Source organism: Ranitomeya imitator, chromosome 5 (assembly GCF_032444005.1).
Source record: "Ranitomeya imitator isolate aRanImi1 chromosome 5, aRanImi1.pri, whole genome shotgun sequence".
In the NCBI taxonomy this organism is placed as follows: Eukaryota; Metazoa; Chordata; class Amphibia; order Anura; family Dendrobatidae; genus Ranitomeya; species Ranitomeya imitator.
Window position 1 is genome coordinate 72957521 of NC_091286.1, and position 25545 is coordinate 72983065.

General features: G+C 45.1%; 1 protein-coding gene across 1 annotated transcript in view; it reads right to left on the reverse strand.

The window, feature by feature from the left end:
- Positions 1-25303, reverse strand: part of LOC138681357 (retinol dehydrogenase 7-like) — a 38864-nt gene extending 13561 nt beyond the window's left edge. The window contains exons 1-3 of the mRNA XM_069768799.1: positions 24864-25303; positions 10284-10436; positions 255-385 (exon numbers count right to left, since the gene is read on the reverse strand). Coding sequence (XP_069624900.1) covers positions 255-385; positions 10284-10436; positions 24864-25233 — 654 coding nt within the window. The 5' untranslated portion in view covers positions 25234-25303. The remainder of the gene's footprint in view (positions 1-254; positions 386-10283; positions 10437-24863) is intronic.
- Between the last annotated feature and the right edge of the window lie 242 nt (positions 25304-25545).

Sequence of the window (25545 nt, forward strand, 5' to 3'; positions counted from 1 at the left end):
ACTAAAAATGTTGTAAAATGTTGAAAATTTGCTAGGTGATTTCACGTTGCTCTGTCCTGATCCAGCCCTGCCCCCTTTGGTGGTCCGGCCCGGAACTGACATAAAAAATGCCTTAAGGAATCGGGCCCTATGGAACTGGATTCTTGTGGGCTTTGCGAAGCATACCTCAGGCAGTATCCTATACATGGGTGTATGTTGCATTTTATTCACATCTGCTCCTAAATAATAAAAAAGCAGAAATACAAGAGTCTTACCTGCACCCCAAATTGCTTCATTTCTAGTCGGAGGCAATCACAGAATTTCTCCAGCCCAGCTTTGCTCATTGAATAGATGCTAGAGAGCTTACTTATGTATGCAGTTGTGCTCGATAAAAACACCATGCGTCCTGCAATTATAAAAATAAAAATCAATGTTTTGATAGAAATATGATGCAAATTCAACTGGGTGCCTGAACCAAATTCTTCTGAAGTGGCTGTCAGAAAGGGGCAAATCTTTTTTCTCTAATAGTTACCCTGTAAGTGCACTGTAAGTGCACTGTTGACAGATTAACCATAAATCGCCTATTCACTTACATTTTTACTTCTAGGAAACCTCTTGACTACATATTTAAACAATGTAAAAAATTTAATATTGCTGAATATATATAAAAACAGTTTACATTGTAACTCGTTTATAAAAGACACTTAGATTAAGAATAAAAACAAAGGATTAATAAAAAAAAAAAAGTTATCCCCTATCTTTAGGCTAGGGAATAACTTGCTGATGACAGAAAGTCTGACTGCTGGGACCTCGATCTCAAAATTGGGGCTCTGGAACTCCCGAGAATGTTTTGAATGGAGTAAAAGTGCCCATGCTCGACCTCTGCTCCATTTATTGTCTGTGTCACTGCTGGAGAAAGCCAAGCAATGTACTCGTTAGTCCCATAGACAACGGACTGAGTGGAGACCAAGCATGGGCACCTTCACTTCATTGGGCAGCATGACTGCTCAGTGGTTAACACTGTAGCCTTGCAGTGCTGGGGTTCTGGGTTGAAATCCCACCAAGGACAACATCTGGAAGGAGTTTATATGTTCTCCCCATGTTGGCGTGGGGTACCTCACACACTCCAAGAGCACACAGAGAGGGAATCTGGATTGCGAGTCCCAATGGGACAGTGATATTGATGTCCATAAAGTGCTGCAGGATATGATAGCATTGTATAAGCAAGCATAATAAATAAATAATAATTCAAGACAGGGCTCTGCTGAGCCCCATTCTCAGGATTCTAAAGCCCTGATCTCAGGATCTCTGAAAGCTCCAGTGGTCAGATACCCAGTGACAGCAAGTTATCTCCTATTCCATGTTTTTAGGGTTTTTTTTTTTTTATTACCGGTATTATTTTTTAATAGCCCTTTAAAACCAAGTTTACTTATTGCCTTTGTTAATAAAATCCATTTGGCTTGACCTTGTAAAAATAATTTATGAAGGTCGTCCCTTTAGACTGTTTGTACACGTTCCGCATTTTTCGCGTTTTTTCGCTATAAAAACGCGATAAAACTGCGGAAAAATCCTATTAATAGAATGTCGGCCCTCCCCCGCAAATAATAAAAGCATTATAGGGGGGGTCTCATGGCCTCACAGGCCCTGAAGGAACCATTATTTATTATTGTGAAGGGTCTGTGGTGTATTTTTGAGGTAAAGTAAGCTGTGGTGTTTTTACTCCACGAGCAGCTGGAACCGGTTTTATCCAGTCCTTTGGCGCCTGAAATAACGGCTGTTCATTGGCTGGTTAAGTGAATGGCGGGCTTTTATTTGAATATAAAAAGCCCTGTTTGCGCTGAGTTACCTCACTCAGCGGTGGTTTCTGAAGAAACTGAAGTCGACTGACCTGGATAGAGAACCTTTTGCAGCAGCTGTTGTCGAGGGCCGGCCAGGAGGATGGGGCGGACTGGATTAAGAGCTGTCTAGCTATAAAACCTCTGCCGGCAGTTTCTGACTCCGTCCCCCCTACTTCTGAGCCGTGCTTCCCGGTCCAGACGCCGGGTCAAGAAGCCTCTACAGCGACGGAGTGTTCCAGCCGGGGGAGGAGGAAGACGCCCCGGAAGTCCTATTCACCGCCGTCCTCGCTGTCAAGATCCGGTTGCCGCGCACCGGACGTGCGCAATAGGCCCCGCCGCCCTTCTTCAGCAAGGTCTCGCAGTCCAGCGCGAGACCGTCGGAACGGCTATCAAGCGACGCGGTCGGCGTCATCAGAAGTTGCCGGCAGGCCGCCCATCCTCCGTGGCCGTAAAAGCGCTGCGGCGGCGTCGGCCTGCCAGGCGACATGTTCCGGTAGAGCGCCAGCTTCTGGGACCCATTCTGCAGCATCGCCTGTCAACCTGGAGGAAGAGGAGTCTGACGATGGCCAGATCCCTGCTCAGACGGAAGAGTCACAGCTGTGCTCGCCCTCTCTTCAGGGCTGGAGCGCTGGCTGCCCAACTGAGCGAAAATCCACGAGACAACCGGCAGGAAGGGGTGAGATGTTAAATGTGCCCCTGTCTGTGCCACACAATCAGCTTAGGGACATTATAAAAAGTATTGTGATGGAAGCATTGGGGGAATCAGTTCCCCCCTCATCAGCTCCTTTAGTTAATCCGGTAATAGATTGTGTACCTTGCATACAGAACCCATTTAAGGAGGCTTTAACATGCGAGCTTTCACCTCTAGGGTTCCATCTGAGCTCCACGATTAAGGATCTCATTTGGAGCAATGGGTATGTAGATTTATTTTCTTTACTTCCCCGCAAAGACAACCTGAGTAGATTGGAAAAGAGGGATGATAAGCCTGATAGTGAGGATTCTAAGCGCGGCTCTTTTAAGTCGTTTAATAATTGGGTCCAGGCTTTTTCAATTTACTCAGCTGTTTTGGGGGAAAAGTTTCCCAACCTATGTAGTAAACTTTTCCAGCATTTAGATATTATCCTGGAGGCCTATCGCAATTTTGGTGGCCTAGCTTGGCTTCACTATGATGAAGCTTTTAGACAAAAGTTGGCGGTTCACCCTGATATTAATTGGGGTGTGAAGGATGTGGGATTGTGGATAAACCTTATGCTCCCACAAAGGCAGTTCAGTAGCAAACAACAGCCCGCCAGTTCTTTGAGGAAGGGCGTATGTTTTGCGTACAATGAATCAGTGTGTAAATGGAATAATTCATGTAGGTTTCGCCATGAGTGCTACTTCTGCGGAAATTCTCATCCCGTGTTTAAGTGCTTTCGGAAGCAGTCCTCTCAATTATCTTCCAGAGATTCTATCCCAAAGAGCTCCGACTCCGGTGAGACTAGCAGAAATGGTTTGGTGGCTAAGCAGGTTGCCAAACAAGGAGATTAGTTCACTTCTATTTGATGGCTTTTCCAGGGGTTTTGATATTCCTGAATTTAAAGGCCCCGGTTGTTCAATTGTAAAGAATTTATCTTCTTTAAATCTTCATCAGGAGGTGGCTAGGAAAAAGATTTCTGAGGAACTAAAGCTTGGTAGGATTGCTGGCCCTTTTTCTTCCCCCCCTTTTGCTAATTTCCGTATTTCCCCCCTTGGCATTGTTCCTAAGAAGGAGCCGGGTAGTTTTCGTATGATACATCATTTATCTTACCCTCCCGGTTCCTCCCTAAATGACGAAGTGGATAAATCTGCATGTTCAGTTTATTACTCCTCTTTTGATTCGGCTATCGAATTACTCAGAAAATTTGGCAGAAATGCGCTCATGGCGAAATCTGATATTAAATCCGCTTTTAGGCTACTTCCGGTCCATCCGTCAGGTTTCAATTCCCTGGGTTTTAATTTTGATAACCAATTTTTTTTCGATAGATGTCTACCTATGGGTTTCTCCTTATCCTGTCTTTATTTTGAAACGTTCTCGTCATTTTTACATTGGGTTTTAGAATCTGGCACTAATGAAGCAGGCATTCTCCACTACCTGGATGACTTTCTTTTTGTTGGTCCTCCTGGTTCTGGTGATTGTTTAGCAACCTTAAACAGCTTTATTAGTATGTGCAACAATTTTGGGGTTCCCCTGGCTCACGACAAAACATGCTTCCCGACGACCGTGATTGAATTTTTGGGCATTACTCTGGATTCCAGAGAGATGGAATGTAGGTTGCCTAAGGACAAAATTTTGAAGTTACGCGATTCCTTGCAGACATTTATAGCAAAGAAAAAAGTGACGCTAAAGGAAATGCAATCTTTATTAGGCCTCCTTAATTTTGCCTTACGCGTTATCCCCATGGGTAGGGTGTTTTCTCGGCGCCTTTATAATTCAACTGTGGGTGTTTTAACTCCTGGGTCCCATATCAGAATATCATCAGATTTAAGAGAAGACGCAAAAATTTGGCTTTCGTTCATTTCGGATTTCAATGGCAGATCGTGTTGGCAATCTTCTTTTGTTTTGTCAGACACCTTGCCACTCGCTTTTTCCGTTGATAGCAGCTTTGGCGTTGGTATTCTTTTTTCCACGCATTGGTTTGCTCACCCGTGGCCAAATTCATGGGTAGCCAACCATATTACGGGAAACGCGATGGTATTAGAACTTTTTGCCATTCTTGTCAGTTTAAAACTATGGGGTCCGCAATTAAAGGATGCTAGATTATTGATTCTATCCAATGACAAAGGTGTTAATATGTCTATTAATACCCTTTCCTCCAAAAATTTATGAGCTACCAGGATCCTGAGACAGTTAGTTTTGTTATGTTTGAAATTTAACATATGGTTGAAAGCCAAAATGGGGTCAAGTGCTTTATCCTCAGTAAGGGAGTCGCTTTGTTATCATCAATGGCAAATCTTTCGCCAACAGGTTCCCAACGCGGATGTGGAAGCGACGCCCTGCCCACAAGAGCTTTGGGACATAGTTTTGAAATAATTCCTCATTTTATTGAACATTCTTTGTCGGCACGAACATGGGCTGATTATTCGGCTGCATGGCAACAATGGGTAGCGTTTTGCAATCTGAATAATTTTAATTTCTGTATCTCTAGTACTATCTCTGGGTTGCGTTTTGTTGAGTTTTTATGCAGCAAGGGGCTATCTTACTCGGCGGTGGCCAAATCCCTTGCGGGCGTTTCCTTTTTTCTTAAGTTATTTGGTAAACCCCCCCTAACGAGTTTATTCCCAATCAAGCAATTTTTGAAGGGATTCAAGAGAGTTAATTTTACACCAGATTCTAGGCGCCCTATTTCCCTTCCACTTTTAAAAGACTTATGCCTAGCTCTTCGAGAAGTATGTATCAATTCGTTTGAGGCGCTTTTGTTCGCTTCAGCTTTTTCGTTAGCCTTCTTTGGGGCATTGCGGATAGGCGAGTTAGTATCAATTAAGAAGTCTGATCCGTCGGGACTGTCAGTTTCGGATGTCACTTTATTTGATACCCATTTAATTTTATTTGTAGGAAATCCAAGACCGATCAGCTGGGTAGAGGGTTTAGATTAAAAATTGACCCCACATCGGAACAGGTTTTTTGCCCATTAGCTAATGCCAGGAATTGGTTACGCGCTAGGCCTTGCTTTCCTGGCCCGCTTTTTATTCATGCTGATGGAACCCCCGCAACTGTTTTTCAGTTCAATTCTGTTTTGAAAAAGTGTTTAGAATTTTTTGGGAAAGGTCATTTGAGATTTACCTCGCATTCCTTCAGGATAGGTGCAGCAACTGAGGCGTCAAGATCGGGTCTTCAGGACTCTCAGATAATGCAATTGGACAGATGGGAATCGGGTAGATTTAAAATTTATGTTCGTCACGATTTATATGTTAATTAACTCTGAATTTGTTTCTAGGTCCCAAAGTTGTGTGGATCATGGGACACTCCTATGTGTTTTGGGCGCAGAAGAGAGCCAGTCAACGCTCATATTCTGAAAACCTTTCGTTTAGCCAGGAAGTCGTACAAGTTTTTTGGCACAGTATTAGAGGAATGTCTTGGTTTAATTTAGTTCTGGAGTTCAAAAGATGTGTTATTAATCTGCCTTTTCCGGATTTAGTTATCTTTCATTTAGCGGGAAATGATCTCGGGAAAATCAAAACTCTGGATTTATTGGCTATCCTTAGATCCGACTTTATTCACTTAAAGCAGTCTTTTCCATGCGTTTCTTTTGTTTTTTCGGAGATCATCCCCAGATTACTTTGGAAACAAGGTAATCTTTCCTTTTTGGAGAAAATACGCAAGAGGGTTAACAGGGAGATGTCTAAATTTCTCCCTATGCTGAATAGTTTTTCATTCAGGCACGAGGATTTAGAAGGATTCTTACCCGATTTTTACAGGAATGATCTAATTCATCTATCAGATATTGGTTTGGATATATTCAATTTGAATCTTCAGACAATGGTGGAGAGATGGCTGTGGTTCAATGGGGGGGCCACGGCTCTGTGAGCCTTGGCGGTTGGAAAGTCACCCTTGTTGGGTGGATTGGTTCTATGGTGTTTAAACTGATGGTTATTTAAAAGTAATTTAAAGAATTTGGTGTATATGGATTTTAAGTAACTCAAAAATAAATGACACGGCCATTTCTTCCAAACATTGTCTGGAGTATTTATTTATGGTATGAATGGGCCTTGTTAGGCCATGTCGGCCCTCCCCCGCAAATAATAAAAGCATTATAGGGGGGGTCTCATGGCCTCACAGGCCCTGAAGGAACCATTATTTATTATTGTGAAGGGTCTGTGGTGTATTTTTGAGGTAAAGTAAGCTGTGGTGTTTTTACTCCACAAGCAGCTGGAACCGGTTTTATCCAGTCCTTTGGCGCCTGAAATAACGGCTGTTCATTGGCTGGTTAAGTGTTTGGCGGGCTTTTATTTGAATATAAAAAGCCCTGTTTGCGCTGAGTTACCTCACTCAGCGGTGGTTTCTGAAGAAACTGAAGTCCCCGCCCTCCCTCCCTTATTTATGTATTCTTCCCTGTCGTGATCATTTTTTTTGTGGGAAAGTCACCCTTATTGGGTGGATTGGTTCTATGGTGTTTAAACTGATGGTTATTTAAAAGTAATTTAAAGAATTTGGTGTATATGGATTTTAAGTAACTCAAAAATAAATGACACGGCCATTTCTTCCAAACATTGTCTGGAGTATTTATTTATGGTATGAATGGGCCTTGTTAGGCCATGCAATCTGCATTTTCTATGCACATGCTGCGTTTTTTTCCGCTGCATGTTCATTAATTTGCGGAATCGCGGGGATTCCGCACACATAGGAATGCATTGATCCGCTTACTTCCCGCATTGGGCTATGCCCACCATGCGGGAAGTAAGCGGATCATGTGCGGGTGGTAACCATTGTGGAGGAGAGGAGACTCTCCTCCACGGACTGGGCACCATATCACTGTTAAAAAAAAAAAAAAAAAAAGTAATTAAAATAAAAAATAGTGATATACTCACCTTCTACGCGCCGTAGAGGAAAAGCAACACTACAGAAACAGCGTGGACCAGTGATGGTCAATATACGTGTTAAGTCAAGGGTCCATGTGAGTACAAGAGTCCAGCAGCCTGAGACCAGGACAGGGTCAAGACGGTGCACAGGCTAGGTAACTAGAAGAGAGTCCGGCAACCTGAGACCAAGACAGGGTCAAGAATGTCCGCGGACTGGTGCATAAGCAGAGAGTCAGCAGCTGAGGTTGAGGACTGAATAGAGGCTGTGGAGAAGGGATAGAATTCATATCTGTGCAGCACAGCTTCCTAGGACAAGACTAGAGGTTCAGCAACTAGGACAGAGTGTGTGCTGAATGTGAACAACTGCCTCCTGCTTAAGGTACCGTCACACTAAGCGACGCTGCAGCGATACCGACAACGATCCGGATCGCTGCAGCGTCGCTGTTTGGTCGCTGGAGAGCTGTCACACAGACAGCTCTCCAGCGACCAACGATGCTGGTAGCCAAGGTAAACATCGGGTTACTAAGCGCAGGGCCGCGCTTAGTAACCCGATGTTTACCCTGGTTACCATCGTTAAAGTAAAAAAACAACCACTACATACTTACCTTCCGCTGTCTGTCCTCGGCGCTCCACTTCTCTGCTCTGGCTGTGAGCACAGCGGCCGGAAAGCAGAGCGGTGACGTCACCGCTCTGCTTTCCGGCTGCCCGGCGCTCACAGCCAGAGCAGAGAAACACAGCGCCGAGGACAGACAGCGGTAGGTAAGTATGTAGTGGTTGTTTTTTTACTTTAACGATGGTAACCAGGATAAACATCGGGTTACTAAGCGCGGCCCTGCGCTTAGTAACCCGATGTTTACCCTGGTTACCAGCAAAGACATCGCTGAATCGGTGTCACACACACCGATTCAGCGATGTCAGCGGGAGAGCCAGCGACGAAATAAAGTTCTGGCCTTTCTTCCCCGACCAGCGACATCACAGCAGAGGCCTGATCGCTGCTGCGTGTCACACTGGACGATATCGCTAGCCAGGACGCTGCAACGTCACGGATCGCTAGCGATATCGTCTAGTGTGACGGTACCTTTATAACCTGTGCCTGAAGATACTGATACTGCTAAACCTTCTTGTAACCTGTGCCTGAAGACCTACATTCTGCACGTAAATGTTTTCGTCATAAAAAGCATTGGACGTGTCATTGTCTGTCTCTTCACCGCCCTGGGAAGGAGAAGTGAACGTGGAACTGAGATAACCAGCTGTATATTAGTACCAGGACTTTATTTATCATTGAGCCGGGGGGCTCACTAACTGTTGCTTAATGAACTCGCCCATAACTACCACCCCATGCCACCTTGTTACATACAGATGGACAAAACTGATGGCACATTTCTGTTAGGCCACGTTGTTCACACGTTGAGTATTTGATCAGCATTTCACATTAGTATTTATAAGCCAAAACCAGGAGTGGAACAATCTTAGGAAAAGTACGGTATAATAGAAACACGTCACCACTTCTGGATTTATCACCCACTCCTGATTTTGTTTTACAAATATTGATATAAATGGAAAATGACCGAGGGCACAACTAAACAATGTATAATTGGGATCACTGGCCACACACTTGAGAAATGCTATCAAAGAAAAGAAGGAAAAGAAGTGTGTAAACAGGCTAGGATCACCTGAAATTAATAAGCAAAAAAATTTTTATTAACATACAAAATAAGCAAGACAAAAAAAGTAAAACACATTTAAAAACAATTAAAAGGCCAAAGAAGGCTAAGCATAAGCACCAACTGGATGGCCGTGTAAGGCCCCTCCAGACTCCTACACTATGTGCACCATGGTATAGCAAGATAATACTCACTAGAAAATAACCAGAAAATAAATTTTAAAAATGAAAACATCTAAATCTAAATAATAAACGTCATGGACTAAATAAAAGAAACAAAAAAAAAATACTGATGTAATATACTGAACGTGTGAACGTGGCCTTAAAGAAAGAAAGTCCCATATGATCACTGAAATAACTTGAAAGTGACAAAAGACAAAAGTCCACGTATGTCATAATAACTATGTGGGTGAAATATAACATACACTGCAAAGATAGTCATTCGTTATTTCATTGACTGTGACGTACTATGGGTATTTGAATGTCCCACTGAACAAACAGACACGTGCAACTCTTTAAGGTACCTTCACACTGAACAACTTAACAACGATAACGATAGCGATCCGTGACGTTGCAGCGTCCTGGATAGCGATATCGTTGTGTTTGACACGCAGCAGCGATCAGGATCCTGCTGTGACATCGCTGGTCGGAGCTAGAAGGCCAGCACCTTATTTCGTCGCTGGATCACCCGCTGACATCGCTGAATCGGCGTGTGTGACGCCGATCCAGCGATGTCTTCACTTGTAACCAGGGTAAACATCGGGTTACAAAGCGCAGGGCCGCGCTTAGTAACCCGATGTTTACCCTGGTTACCATTGTAAATGTAAAAAAAAAAACACTACATACTTACATTCCGGTGTCTGTCGCGTCCCCGGCGTCAGCTTCCCTGCACTGTGTCAGCGCCGGCCGGCCGTAAAGCAGAGCACAGAGGTGACGTCACCGCGCTTAGTAACCCGATGTTTACCCTGGTTACCCTGGGACTTCGGCATCGTTGGTCGCTGGAGAGCTGTCTGTGTGACAGCTCTCCAGCGACCACACAACGACGAAACAGCGACGCTGCAGCAATCGGCATCGTTGTCTGTATCGCTGCAGCATCGCTTAATGTGACGGTACCTTTACTTGTAGACTATTCACAGAGAAGCTAAACGCTCAGCAACTAAAGGCCTCTGGCTACAACCACATCCCTGTTGCAAGATCTGGGTAAGGATTAGGTGTAATAAGAAATGCTAATCACTATCCATTATGATATCTTATAGTACAGATCTCACCTTTGCTTTTCCTGATAAGTGGAGCAAAAGCCAGGGTTGTCCTAATACTTCCCAAAAGGTTGACATCAAGAACGTTCTGGAATATATCTATTGTTTGCCATTCAACCATTCCGTATGTGGCTATACCAGCATTGTTCACAAGTCCCCACAGGCCTGGAAGAAAAGAAAAAAATCTGTCTGTTATTAAAGTAGTGCAACGTGGAGCGGGGCAGCAGCCATGGGTAAGGTACTTGTCTTTCATCCCCATATTCATGTTGCATACCAGCATGCTACATAAAGATGGGGGTCCTGGCTGAGTGTGTGGGCTTAGTCTATGGGGGTCTACACCCTTGCAGGCCTATTGATGTCAGTGACTTCAGCTGGCCAGGACCATGTGTTGAAAGATTCAATGAAGGAGACCATCAGCCAACTATAAACAGTTTTTTACTGAACAGTAACTTGGAGGGAACTATGAACAATAGACAGAGTGTGCATAACTTCACAAACGTTTCTTTTAGAACATGGAGCATCCTCACACACATTTTCTCCTTCCCCCATGACAGCACCATGGAGAGAGGGGATCCACCCTTCAGGGACAGGAAACCAACAGATGAAAAGCACAGTACCTCTCCCTTGAATCAGTTGTTTTCCTGTCCCTGACGGTAACCTTCAGTATAGCGTACCTGAACATATGAAGATTCAGGATGAAGATGGTCCAGGTCCGGCCAGACCGGTACAGGCAGCAGGGGAGGCCCCTGCCGCGGATGGTGCAGTGTCCTGAAGCCACCACTGCTGGGTCTGAGAGGTCTTGCAGGGTGAGTGGGGGAGGGGGGAACCGCGGCCGCCGCACCATACTCCAGTGCAGGGCATCCGGTCAGCGCATGTGGATCGCCCCCAGGCCCAGGGCCACGAGTTCTCGGTACCGGGCCTCTCTGGTTCGGTGGCTAGACCCGGTCCACGACCCTGCTAAGGGGCATCCAATAAAGGTGGTACAGTCTATCAGGGATTCGTGACGCCACCTGTGGTGTTCGGTCAGGGTGACCGACGCTGCTGTGGGGTCCGCTGGGGTGATGGAATGGCAGCTGGATGGTATAGCTTCCCACAGGTGAAGTATGTCACCAGGGCTTCTCAGTGTGGTGGATGGTGATGGTGTGAGGTGCAGTCAATAACGACACAGGGTTGCAGTCTCTTTTCCTCTTTACTGAAGACTTCAGGATCCTCAATCCACGATTAACAGGGCTTTCTGAGACCGGCCGGTCCGATGGGCACATCCAGAGTTCCCTTTGCAGGTGGAAATCGTTGCCTACCACTAGCGCCTGTGTGTTGTAGTGCTACCCTGCTGAGCATTCGGAATAGTCCTCACAACTGCTGTTCTTGTTCGTTCTTTCTAATTCTCTCTCTCTTGTTCCAGATGTTACTAGTTTCTCGTCCCCCAGGTATGTTATGGCTAGGACGCACCCGTATGACGGGAAGGCTCGGAGCTCTTCCGGGACCCTAGAGATGCCCCTCTCCACGTGTTGCCCCCTATGTCTTCGTAGGAAATTTAAGGTAGACAGCCAACCTATAATTAACTGTCCTGCGGAGTTCGAAGTAAGGCCTAGAGTCAGTTACTCCCGCGGTGTTCCGGCCACCAGCTACGCGCCTCAGTAGGATGTTGCCTCAGTCTCACGGCACGACTCCTACTGGTTTTCCTTTGTGCTTGATCTCGTTTCTCACTGTTCCACAATATCCTTCTCTTCGTGTCTCTCTCTTAGGATACCGCCGCGGGGTGTGCAGGCGCGGTTCCGTAACGTTCTGCTCTATTCGCTAGGCACCTGCCAGGTTCCCACGCCTGACAGGGACCCCCCCTGTGTCTTCTCCCTGCAGCACCCCCTGCCACGGGATGTTGCCTGAATCCAACCCAGTCAGCTTCTGACTAACTTCCTATCCAACCCCTAGTTTTACCAGTGTGAGGAGTGGGGCAATAAATAAAGCCTTTTTCTCCCCCTAGTGGCCGGAGTGTGAAGTGTAATGTGTGCTGGTGATACCTGGTCAGTAGAATTCCTTCAGTGCCATCAGACGTACCATCACTCCCCTTAGTGGCAGAGTGTCATACTGCAACGACCAGATCTCTGGGGCGCTGCACATGCACGGGGACATGCCAAAAGTCATCCTCTGATGACGTGGCTGGGGAGGTCACATGACAAGGAGGAACTAGGGTGAAACGGGAAGTAGTATAGAGGGATTGGGGTGAGATGCTCCCTGCAGCCAGCAGTCCCCGGTAGAATGGAGGATAGCGAACCGCAGCAGAAGCCACCGGAGCAACAGCACCAGAGGCAACAGCACCAGCCTAAGAACAGACAACATCATTCTGCAAGCAAGCGGAGTGGATGCTCCAGCAGCCATTCCACTCAGCACAACAGAAGATCCGGCACAGTGGACAAGTCTCCGTCCTCAAAAAGCCCTTCAATAGACCCTATTGCTCCTCTATCCTCTAAAACTGGTACCCGCAGCTGCGTCTGATTGGTGAGTGATCTTCGTGAAAGTTCACCTTATAATTGGGGTCACCTTTTCTATTTCATTATTCAGGGAGCAATAAAAAGCTGGATGGAAAGTAAAAGCACAATAGGGTCTTATCTGGGCATTAAGAGATACCTCTAGTCAGATTTTACTCACCAGATAGAGTCCAAACACAGGCTCATAGAAATATTAGCTGCTGCAGATCCACCGGTTTCTTAGTGACCAGCCAGAGTAAAAAAAAAAAAGCGATAAAAAGTTGGATTAACTCCGCACTGTTTGAAAGATAGAAATCCAAATGGATATTCAGATGAAAAAGTGGCTTTATTCAACTCGTTATATATACTTTTGTCATTTCCTGATGAAGTAGTCATAGTACTCCGAAACGCGTTGAATAAAGCCACTTTTTCATCTGAATATCCCTTTGGACTTCTATCCACCTTTTCATCCCATTTTTTTTTTTATTATTCAGGGAGGACAGAGTGTGGTAAAAACCAAACACAGAAACTGCCCTATGTGTAACGAAGAGTTACCTGTAGAACAGGTGTTAAGTGAGGAAACCTCAGACTTCGCCTCCGAATTGAGAACAATGATTAAGTCGGAGGTTGAAAGTAGATCCCTTAGATCCCTCACACAAGAGGATACAGTCAGGGAACAGAAGGCCAGCAAGCACCCCCAATCTGAATCCTCTAGCTCCAAGGAGAAAAATTTGGATTCTTCAGATGCTTCCTCATCCTCAAACAGCAAAGTAGGAGGGGTGCCACTGTTTCCATTTGGAAGAGGTAGAAAGCCTGGTTAAGGCGGTGAGATCCCCTATGGGGGGGGGGATAGACCTTCCTCCAGAAAAAAACGGTACAGGATATAATGTTTGGAGGATTGGCGCAGAGAAAACGGAGATCATTTCCTCTGAACGAAAACATACAAGCCCTGATTTTAAAAAAATGGGAGAAACCAGATATAAAAAAATCTTCTATAGCATCATTAAAAAGGAAATATCCCTTCGATGTTCTAGCATCGACCTCCTGGGATAAGGCCCCAAAACTAGACGTTGCGGGAGCAAAGGCCACCAAAAAATTTGCCCTCCCCTTTGCGGACTTGAGAGCCTTAAAAAAATAATAGATAAGAAGGCATATGCCCTTCTTAAAGGCGCATGGGAAACATCAGGTGGTAGTTTTAGGCCCGCTATAGCAGCAACCTGGACCTCTAGATCCCTCATGATTTGATTGGCTCGAGTCCATTCCTTTAATATAGGAGGCAGCAGCTTTTTTGGCAGATTCATCAGCCGACTCGGTTAGGCTAGAGGCCAAGTTTGCAGCTCTCTCGAATGCAGCCCGTAGAGCACTTTGACATAAATGCTGGCCAGGAGACCTGAAAAATAAGTTAAAACTATGCTCAAAAAAAATTGAACGAGTATGTAACAACACAAACGTTCAAGATGGAATCAATAAAGTCAGACATCAAAATATTGTTTCCCAACTGCTTGATGATGGTTTTGGACCTCAGCGATGTATATTACCATGTTCCTAATCACAAACACTCTCAAAGGTTCCTCAGAGTAGCGTTCTCCATAAAAGGGGAAACAAAATTCTTTCAAGACAAGGCCCTTCCCTTCGGCTTGTCAGTAGCCCCTTGGGTGTTTACCAAATTGGTGGTAGAGGCAATGGCTCACCTGAGGGAACAGGACATTTTGATCGTCCCTTACTTGGACAGGTCCAACATTGCAAAACACAACTAGACAGGGAAATGAATTCTTTGGTAAACCTAGGCTGCCTATTGAACCTAAAAAAAATCAAGGATTGAGCCAAAGACTACGCAGGAGTTCCTAGGACTTACATTGGATTCCCAGAAACAAAAGTGTCCCCTCCCAGAGAAAAAAGGTGAAAAATTGCGAGCCAGGTGTTGAGGCCATCACAATACCCATCCATGACTTTAAGAAAGGTCATGTCCCTGTTACGTTCCCTAACCTCTTGTCTGCCAGCAGTTCAGTGGGCCCATATACACACCAGGGGCCTCCAGTGGGACATTTTAAAAAACCAAGTCTCTCTTAGGGGTCACTTGGAAGGTCGTATGACTCTATCTTCGGCAACTATTCATTCCATGAGTTGACAGAAAGAGATGAGCAATCTAACTAAATGGGTCCCTTGGGTGACCAAAGTATCCCAAGTAGTTACCACAGATGCAAGCCCCATGGGTTTGGGGGCTTACCTGAACAACAAGGTTACTCAGGGGTCTGGACGAGCCAGGAGTTTGCTGGAGAGAATATATGCAGGATAAATTTACCAGCTTTGCAGATTTGAAATCAGTGTAATGGATAACTGTATTTACAGGAGAAACACATTTTTTTTTAGCTTGTAACCTTTAAAATTTGCGTCTTTATCAACTGAATGACAATTCTGCAACACCATGCACCCCTTGTAATGCATGAGGGGAAATACGAGGATAAGCATACCACATCCACAACTAAATCTGCAGCAGTATTTATAGCTGCTGCAATTCCACTGCTGGAGATCTGCAGCAGAAATGTGCAGTATGCCATAACGGGAACACAGCCTAATAAGTAACATATCACGGAATTTAGTGTTTTAATCACTGCTTCATACTGTTCTCAGATTATATAGCAAAAACCTGCAGACAGACTCCATGCAATAGTTTATTTGTAGCAATTCACAAAATGCAAAGTGAATGAACAAAAGAAAAATCTTATATCAAATCAATATTGTGTGACCGTCCATCAATTCTACTAGTTACTCTTGCAGAATTTTTTTGAATAAATTCGTCAGGGAAGTTTGTTCCAAACATCTAGTTGAACTAACCACAGATCTTCCTTGGATGTAGGTTGTGCAAATCCTTCTGTCTCTTTGTATAATCCCAGACAGACTCGATGTTGTGTTCAGGGCTCTGTGGGGCCATATCATTACTTCCAAATGTTTGTTCTACTTTTAATGTCACAGATTATAAAACCATGGCAAGACTGAACACAGCACACACACACAAGGTAATTATACTGCATCAGCAAAGTCTTTTCCAGGCAATGAGGTCAAATCAGACTATGGTTTCAAGATGCGCTATTCAAGCTCTTTTGAAGAAGCACTGAGAGATGGGACACGTTGAGGGCCATAAATGCTGTTTATCACCCAAGTAAACTTAGTTCAGCAGATGGAAGACACATCATGCTTACTTCACTTTGAAATCAGATGTCCAGCAGTGTCAGTAGTTTAGAATTGGTAACAACTAGTGGAAGCCAACTACACCAGTCTACTGTTTAGAGGAAAAATTGCATCCACGAACCCACACTTTTGATATAGACGCAAGGCAGCTGGTGCTCTGGACTGATGAGTAAAAATTTTGAATATCTGCAACAGACGACAGTTTGTTCACTGAAGATCAGGAGAGTGGTACATTAATGAGTGTCTGCGGGCAGCAATGAAGCAATACCACCAGGGAGGCGTCTGATTGGCTTCAAATTTATTCTGCAGTAGGACAACACCAAACATACAACCAATGCCATTAAGAACTATCTTCAGCATAGAGAAAAAATAAGAGTCCTGGAAGTAATGATATGGCAACCACAGATCCCAGCATAGAATCATACAATGGTAGAGTTGGAAGGGACCTCCTGGGTCATCGTGTCCAACCCCCTGCTTAGTGCAATATTCACTAAACCCTTTCAATCAGATGTCTGCCCAGCCTCTGTTTGAAGACTTCCGTTGAAGGAGAACTCACCACCTCTCGTGGCAGCCTGTTCTACTCATTGACCATCCTCATTGTCAAAAAGTTTTTTCTGATGTCTAATCTCTATCTTCTCCCTTTCAGTTTTGTTCCGTTGCTTCTCGCGTTTCCATGTGCAGATGAGAATAATGATGATCCCTCTACTCTGTGACAACCCTTCAGATATTTGTAAACAGCTATTAAGTCTCCTCGTAGCCTTCTTTTTTTGCAAGCTAAACATTCCCAGATCCTTTAACCGTTCCTTGTAGGACATACTTTGCACCATCCTGGTAGCTCTTCACTGAATTTGCTTCAGTTTTTCTATCTTTTTTAAAAATGTGATGCCCAAAGCATCATCGAGTCTCTTTGGTATTACATGAAGATACAGAGGATTTGCAGAGGTGACATCCACAGAAGATCTGTTTTTAGTTCTCCAAGATATTTGGAACAACCTGCCGAGTTACTTCAACAACAGTGTGCAAATTTACCTAGAAAATTACTGCCCTGGCGTATGGGGCCCGGTGAGCAGAGGGGGCCCCTCTCTTCTGCTCAACAGGCCCTGAACTGCCGGTTCAAGGACTGAATGTTAATCCTCGGACGCACATTCAGTTAAAATCTATATTGCCGTGCTGGAAGTGATTCCAACACAGCATCAGTTAACAGCTGCCAGCCAATCACAGGCCTGCAGCCAACGTCAGCATGCACATCGCCGGCGTATGATGTCACTGCCATACGCCGGCGCATCCACGCCAGATGACTAGGGGAGAGGACACCACTGGACTTCGGCCAGGTAAGGAGATACTTTTTTTTTTGCAAAGCTGCACTATAGCAGCAAAATAGGGAAACATGGGGGCAGTATGGAGACACCCTGGGGAAGTATGGAGAGACATGGGGGCAGTATTTAGAAACACTGGGGCAGTATGGAGAGGCAATGAGGCAGTATGGAGAGACACTGGGGTAGTATGGAGAGACACGGGGCAGTATGGAGAGACACAGGGCAGTATGGAAAGACATTGGGGCAGGATGGGGAGACATGGGGCAGGATAGGAGAATACGTGGGGGGTACAATGGGAGGAAACAAGGGGCCAGGAATGAGACATGTGGGACCCAGAATGGAGTAGATACCGGAGCAGGATATGGAACATTGTTATTGTAGGGGCTGATTAAGGGATATTATTACTGCTGTGACGTATTTTATTTTTGACAATACTGTTTTCAGTGTGGGGGAGTAGAGGTCCCGTTACCGTGCAGGGCAACACGGTCACTTTTTTCTTCATCTGGCGTAGTGTAGAAGTTGGGGAATGTGCTGTAGATAACTGTGCTATTTTCTGGAGTGATGAGTCCTGGCTGGAAGAAGTGATGGTGGTCTATGCTGAATGAAGATTAAGGACTTCAACTAGAGACGTCACCAGTGAGTTAGTGTGTTACCTGTACACTGACAGTATACACTGTATATTTTATAAAGAGCTCCTGTGTATAATGTCACTGGTCATGGAGTTGCAGTATTTGTTCCTTGTATGTGGTATTATTTGGTCACTATGTGATGGTAATATGTGTTCTGGTCATGGTGTGGCTGTATTTGTTCCTTGTATATAGTATCAATTAGTCACTTTGTGGTGGTAATATGTGCTCTGCACATGTTGTGGTGGTAATTATTCCTTGTATGTGATATTATTCAGTCACTATGTTTTGGTAATATGTTGTCTGGCCATGGTGTGTGTTGTGAATTCTGTGGCAGAGCTCCCTCCTGTGGTCACAAGTGGTACTTCGGCTGATTCTCTCTGGGAGCTTCCGTTTGTGGAGGAAACTGGTACTGCTGCTTCTGAGTTTCCTCCCTCAGGTGATCTGGTGAGGTCGTTAGGTGCTTCTCTACTTAACCCCACCTAATGCTTTGATTCATGCTTCCTGTCAATGTTCCAGTGTTGGACTTGTGTTTCTCTGGATCATTCCTGTGGCCTGCTGCTCTGCATAGCTAAGTGCTTCTTTGCTTTTTGTTGCTATTTTTTCTGTCCAGCTTGTCTATTTGTTTTGCTGGAAGCTCTGGGACGCAAAGGGTGTACCTCCGTGCCGTTAGTTCGGTACGGAGGGTCTTTTTGCCCCTTTGCGTGGTTTTCTTTAGGGTTTTGTGTAGACCGCAAAGTAATCTTTCCTATCCTCGTTCTGTCTAGAATATCGGGCCTCACTTTGCTGAATCTATTTCATCCCTACGTTTGTCTTTTCATCTTACTCACAGTCATTATATGTGGGGGGCTGCCTTTTCCTTTGGGGTATTTCTCTGAGGCAAGGTAGGCTTATTTTTTCCATCTTCAGGCTAGTTAGTTTCTCAGGCTGTGCCGAGTTGCATAGGTAGCGTTAGGCGCAATCCACGGCTGCCTCTAGTTGTGTTTGGAGAGGATCAGGGATTGCGGTCTGCAGAGTTCCCACGTCTCAGAGCTCGTTCTATTATTTTGGGTTATTGTCAGATCACTGTATGTGCTCTGACCTCCATGTCCATTGGGATACTGAATTGCCTTTCAGAACAGTACAGGAAGCCAAAAGTACTAATGATTCTCAATAGAGGGAAAAAAGAAGTTCTGAGACCATTTTTTTTTCTTGGCTTTGTGTTTTGTCTTTTTTTTCCCCTAGACATTTGGGTGGTTCAGTACACAGGTGTAGCGATGGACATTAGAAGTCTGTCTTCATTTGTGGATCAGCTCTCGGCAAGAGTACAAAAGATTCAAGACACTATTGATCAGAAATCTATGTTAGAACCAAGAATTCCTATTCCTGATTTGTTTTTTGGAGATAGAACTAAGTTTCTGAGTTTCAAAAATAATTGGAAGTTATTTCTGGCCTTGAAACCTCGTTCCTCTGGGGATCCAGTTCAACAGGTTTTGATTATTATTTCTTTTTTGCGCGGCGACCCTCAGGACTGGGCATTTTCTCTTGCGCCAGGAGATCCTGCATTGAGTAATATCAATGCGTTTTTCCTGGCGCTCGGATTGCTGTATGATGAGCCTAATTCAGTGGATCAGGCAGAAAAGAATTTGCTGGCTCTTGGTCAGGGTCAGGATGAGATAGAGGTATATTGCCAGAAATTTAGAAAATGGTCAGTGCTCACTCAATGGAATGAATCTGCGCTGGCAGCTTTGTTCAGAAAGGGTCTCTCTGAAGCCCTTAAGGATGTCATGGTGGGATTTCCTATGCCTGCTGGTTTGAATGAGTCTATGTCTTTGGCTATTCAGATCGGTCGACGCTTGCGTGAGCGTAAATCTGTGCACCATTTGGCGGTATTACCTGAGCTTAAACCTGAGCCTATGCAGTGCGATAGGACTTTGACCAGAGTTGAACGGCAAGAACACAGACGTCTGAATGGGCTGTGTTTCTACTGTGGTGATTCCACTCATGCTATCTCTGATTGTCCTAAGCGCACTAAGCGGTTCGCTAGGTCTGCCACCATTGGTACGGTACAGTCAAAATTTCTTCTGTCCGTTACCTTGATCTGCTCTTTGTCATCATATTCTGTCATGGCGTTTGTGGATTCAGGCGCTGCTCTGAATTTGATGGACTTGGAATATGATAAGCGTTGTGGGTTTTTCTTGGAGCCCTTGCAGTGTCCTATTCCATTGAGAGGTATTGATGCTATGCCTTTGGCCAAGAATAAGCCTCAATACTGGACCCAGCTGACCATGTGCATGGCTCCTGCACATCAGGAGGATATTCGCTTTCTGGTGTTGCATAATCTGCATGATGTGGTCGTGTTGGGGTTGCCATGGCTACCAGCCCATAATCCGGTATTGGATTGGAAATCCATGTCGGTGTCCAGCTGGGGTTGTCAGGGGGTACATGGTGATGTTCCATTTTTGTCAATTTCGTCATCCACCCCTTCTGAGGTTCCAGAGTTCTTGTCTGATTACCGGGATGTATTTGATGAGCCCAAGTCCGATGCCCTACCTCCGCATAGGGATTGTGATTGTGCTATCAATTTGATTCCTGGTGGTAAATTCCCAAAAGGTCGACTGTTTAATTTATCCGTGCCTGAGCACACCGCTATGCACAGTTATGTGAAGGAATCCCTGGAGAAGGGGCATATTCGCCCGTCATCGTCGCCATTAGGAGCAGGGTTCTTTTTTGTAGCCAAAAAGGATGGTTCGCTGAGACCTTGTATAGATTATCGCCTTCTTAATAAGATCACTGTTAAATTTCAGTACCCCTTGCCTTTGTTATCTGATTTGTTTGCTCGGATTAAGGGGGCTAGTTGGTTCACCAAGATTGATCTTCGTGGTGCGTATAATCTGGTGCGAATCAGGCGAGGCGATGAATGGAAAACTGCATTTAATACGCCCGAGGGTCATTTTGAGTATCTAGTGATGCCATTCGGACTTGCCAATGCTCCATCAGTGTTTCAGTCCTTTATGCATGACATCTTCCGAGAGTACCTGGATAAATTCCTGATTGTGTACTTGGATGACATTTTGATCTTCTCGGATGATTGGGAGTCTCATGTGAAACAGGTCAGAACGGTTTTTCAGGTCCTGCGTGCTAACTCTTTGATTGTGAAGGGATCAAAGTGTCTCTTTGGTGTGCAGAAGGTTTCATTTTTGGGGTTCATCTTTTCCCCTTCTACTATCGAGATGGATCCTGTTAAGGTCCAAGCCATCCATGATTGGACTCAGCCGACATCTCTGAAAAGTCTGCAAAAATTCCTGGGCTTTGCTAATTTTTATCGTCGCTTCATCTGCAATTTTTCTAGTATTGCCAAACCATTGACCGATTTGACCAAGAAGGGTGCTGATTTGGTCAATTGGTCTTCTGCTGCTGTGGAAGCTTTTTAAGAGTTGAAGCGTCGTTTTTCTTCTGCCCCTGTGTTGTGTCAACCTGATGTTTCTCTTCCGTTCCAGGTCGAGGTTGATGCTTCTGAGATTGGAGCAGGGGCTGTTTTGTCGCAGAGAGGTTCTGATTGTTCAGTGATGAAACCATGCGCTTTTTTTTCCAGGAAGTTTTCGCCTGCTGAGCAGAATTATGATGTGGGCAACCGAGAGTTGCTGGCCATGAAGTGGGCATTCGAGGAGTGGCGTCATTGGCTTGAAGGAGCTAAGCATCGCGTGGTGGTATTGACTGATCATAAGAACCTGACTTATCTCGAGTCTGCTAAGCGTTTGAATCCTAGACAGGTTCGTTGGTCGCTGTTTTTCGCCCGTTTTGACTTTGTGATTTCGTACCTTCCGGGCTCTAAAAATGTGAAGGCGGATGCTCTGTCTAGGAGTTTTGTGCCCGACTCTCCGGGTTTATCTGAGCCGGCGGGTATCCTCAAGGAAGGAGTAATTGTGTCTGCCATCTCCCCTGATTTGCGGTGGGTGCTGCAAAAATTTCAGGCTAATAAACCTGATCGTTGTCCAGCAGAGAAACTGTTTGTCCCGGATAGGTGGACAAATAAAGTGATCTCTGAGGTTCATTGTTCGGTGTTGGCTGGTCATCCTGGAATCTTTGGTACCAGAGAGTTAGTGGCTAGATCCTTTTGGTGGCCGTCTCTGTCGCGGGATGTGCGTTCTTTTGTGCAGTCCTGTGGGATTTGTGCTCGGGCTAAGCCCTGCTGTTCTCGTGCCAGTGGGTTGATTTTGCCCTTGCCGGTCCCGAAGAGACCTTGGACACATATCTCTATGGATTTTATTTCAGATCTTCCCGTCTCTCAAAAGATGTCAGTCATTTGGGTGGTCTGTGATCGCTTTTCTAAGATGGTCCATCTGGTACCCTTGTCCAAGTTGCCTTCCTCCTCTGATTTGGTGCCATTGTTCTTCCAGCATGTGGTTCGTTTGCATGGCATTCCAGAGAATATCGTTTCTGACAGAGGTTCCCAGTTTGTTTCGAGGTTTTGGCGAGCCTTTTGTGGTAGGATGGGCATTGACTTGTCTTTTTCCTCGGCTTTTCATCCTCAGACTAATGGCCAGACCGAACGAACCAATCAGACCTTGGAAACCTATCTGAGATGCTTTGTTTCTGCCGATCATGATGACTGGGTGTCCTTTTTGCCTTTGGCTGAGTTCGCCCTTAATAATCGGGCCAGCTCGGCTACCTTGGTTTCGCCATTTTTCTGCAATTCTGGGTTCCATCCTCGTTTCTCTTCAGGACAGGTTGAGTCTTCGGACTGTCCTGGTGTGGATACTGTGGTGGACAGGTTGCAGCAGATTTGGACTCATGTAGTGGACAATTTGACCTTGACCCAGGAGAAGGCTCAACGTTTCGCTAATCGCAGACGCCGTGTGGGTCCCCGACTTCGTGTTGGGGATCTGGTTTGGTTATCTTCTCGTCATATTCCTATGAAGGTTTCCTCTCCGAAGTTTAAACCTCGTTTCATTGGTCCTTATAGGATTTCTGAGGTTATTAATCCTGTGTCTTTTCGTCTGACCCTCCCAGATTCTTTTTTCATACATAACGTCTTCCATAGGTCATTGTTGCGGATATACGTGGCACCTATGGTTCCATCTGTTGACCCTCCTTCCCCGGTTTTGGTGGAGGGGGAATTGGAGTATATTGTGGAGAAGATTTTGGATTCTCGTATTTCAAGACGGAAACTCCAGTATCTGGTTAAATGGAAGGGTTATGCTCAGGAGGATAATTCCTGGGTTTTTGCCTCTGATGTCCATGCTCCCGATCTTGTTCGTGCCTTTCATGTGGCTCATCCTGGTCGGCCTGGGGGCTCTGGTGAGGGTTCGGTGACCCCTCCTCAAGGGGGGGTACTGTTGTGAATTCTGTGGCAGAGCTCCCTCCTGTGGTCACAAGTGGTACTTCGGCTGATTCTCTCTGGGAGCTTCCGTTTGTGGAGGAAACTGGTACTGCTGCTTCTGAGTTTCCTCCCTCAGGTGATCTGGTGAGGTCGTTAGGTGCTTCTCTACTTAACCCCACCTAATGCTTTGATTCATGCTTCCTGTCAATGTTCCAGTGTTGGACTTGTGTTTCTCTGGATCATTCCTGTGGCCTGCTGCTCTGCATAGCTAAGTGCTTCTTTGCTTTTTGTTGCTATTTTTTCTGTCCAGCTTGTCTATTTGTTTTGCTGGAAGCTCTGGGACGCAAAGGGTGTACCTCCGTGCCGTTAGTTCGGTACGGAGGGTCTTTTTGAACCTTTGCGTGGTTTTCTTTAGGGTTTTGTGTAGACCGCAAAGTAATCTTTCCTATCCTCGTTCTGTCTAGAATATCGGGCCTCACTTTGCTGAATCTATTTCATCCCTACGTTTGTCTTTTCATCTTACTCACAGTCATTATATGTGGGGGGCTGCCTTTTCCTTTGGGGTATTTCTCTGAGGCAAGGTAGGCTTATTTTTTCTATCTTCAGGCTAGTTAGTTTCTCAGGCTGTGCCGAGTTGCATAGGTAGCGTTAGGCGCAATCCACGGCTGCCTCTAGTTGTGTTTGGAGAGGATCAGGGATTGCGGTCTGCAGAGTTCCCACGTCTCAGAGCTCGTTCTATTATTTTGGGTTATTGTCAGATCACTGTATGTGCTCTGACCTCCATGTCCATTGTGATACTGAATTGCCTTTCAGAACAGGTGTGACGGTGTTTGTCCCTTGCATGTGGTATTATTGTTCATTTAAAAAAAAATGTATGTGACACATTCTCTTAAAGAAACATAAGTAAAAATATACCTAAAAAGAGTATTGGATATTTTAACAAAGGTTTAATAGGTTAGAGTAGGACCCTGCCAAAAGAGTCTACCTTGTCGTGGTGGTGGCTTATAAAATATTTTGGCCAAAACAGAAGCTGCTGGCTATGTATGTGGCATGGTGTTCGATGGAAACTTTTAATGTGTGATTGGTGATGATGTGGTTCAGAAGTGGAGTTTTTCCAAGAGTGGGCGGTGGGACTGAGGAAGGTTTGAGAGGTGGAGGCAGAGCAGAGGTGGAGCCTAGGTGGGGTCTCAAGGGGGCCCTAAAATGTTGCCAGCATGGGGCCCTGAAATTCCTGGTGGCAGCTCTGATAAGCTGGGTGCACAGGGTGGCATGGAGCGAAGACCATAATACAGTCATCCCAAAAACCACATCACAAATCTGTAGCAATTTGCTGTAATCAATGTAAGAGTATAACTCCACATTGTTAATATGATTACAAAGAATGTCAAATCTCCTGCTTAATAATTGCTGAACTACACAACTGGGAGGTTAAGTGGCAAGAGGAAACTTCAAGATTTCTGACATTACTTTAACACAATGACATGAAAAATGAAAAAAAAAGTTTCAAAATGTTTTAAAAGTACAGCTTTTATCGTTTTTTTTAAAAGGATTCACAGAGTAACAGTAGATGAGCAAAAACAGATGTGTCAGAGAGCACATTTAATCTGCAAATAGCAGCCCCACAAGTACTACGAAAAACCCAGCTTTTTACTTTATATATTTCTTTAATAAATATTTACTAATAACCTTCTTACCTTTGTCAGGGAGATTTTCCTTCACGTATTGTTTCACCTTCTCCACCTCTTCATCACTGGTCACATCTAGCCTGATGACTTTCACCTGCCCAGGGGATGAATGGTTTATCAGAGCCTGAGCTCCGTCTCCATCTGGAAAAAGACAAGTAGCAAAGACCATAAATCCCATATCGAGCAGCCGGAGAGCCAGCAGGTTTCCAAAGCCCGAGTCACAGCCTGTGATGAGCACCGCTCTTCCCTGAGGATTGAAGAATACATCTTTGTCTCTTAGCTTTGTATAGATTACAATCGCCAGTAGTCCAAAGAGCAAGATATATACAAGGGTCTGTGAGTCCAGGCAGCAGGACCTCAGCCAAGGAACAGAGACCATAGCTCCAGCTTCAGTGTATGCTCATTAGACCAGGACGCTTGATGCTCAGTCACAAGTCAACAAACAGAGGAAGAAAATCCCTCTTTTTTCACATGTTCACATGTCTCTCACACTTTTAATCACATTGACGGAAAACTAAATACACCTTTGCTTTGTGCCTTAAGATAAACTGTTGGCATATACAATAGCTGCAGGCTTATGCTGAAACCTGACTTGAGCAAATAGCAGATGTTGCAACTTGCAGGGTTAATCTTTTAGAGCAGGGGTGTACAACCTTTCTTGGTCATACTGAACCAATTGGGGGCCGCACTA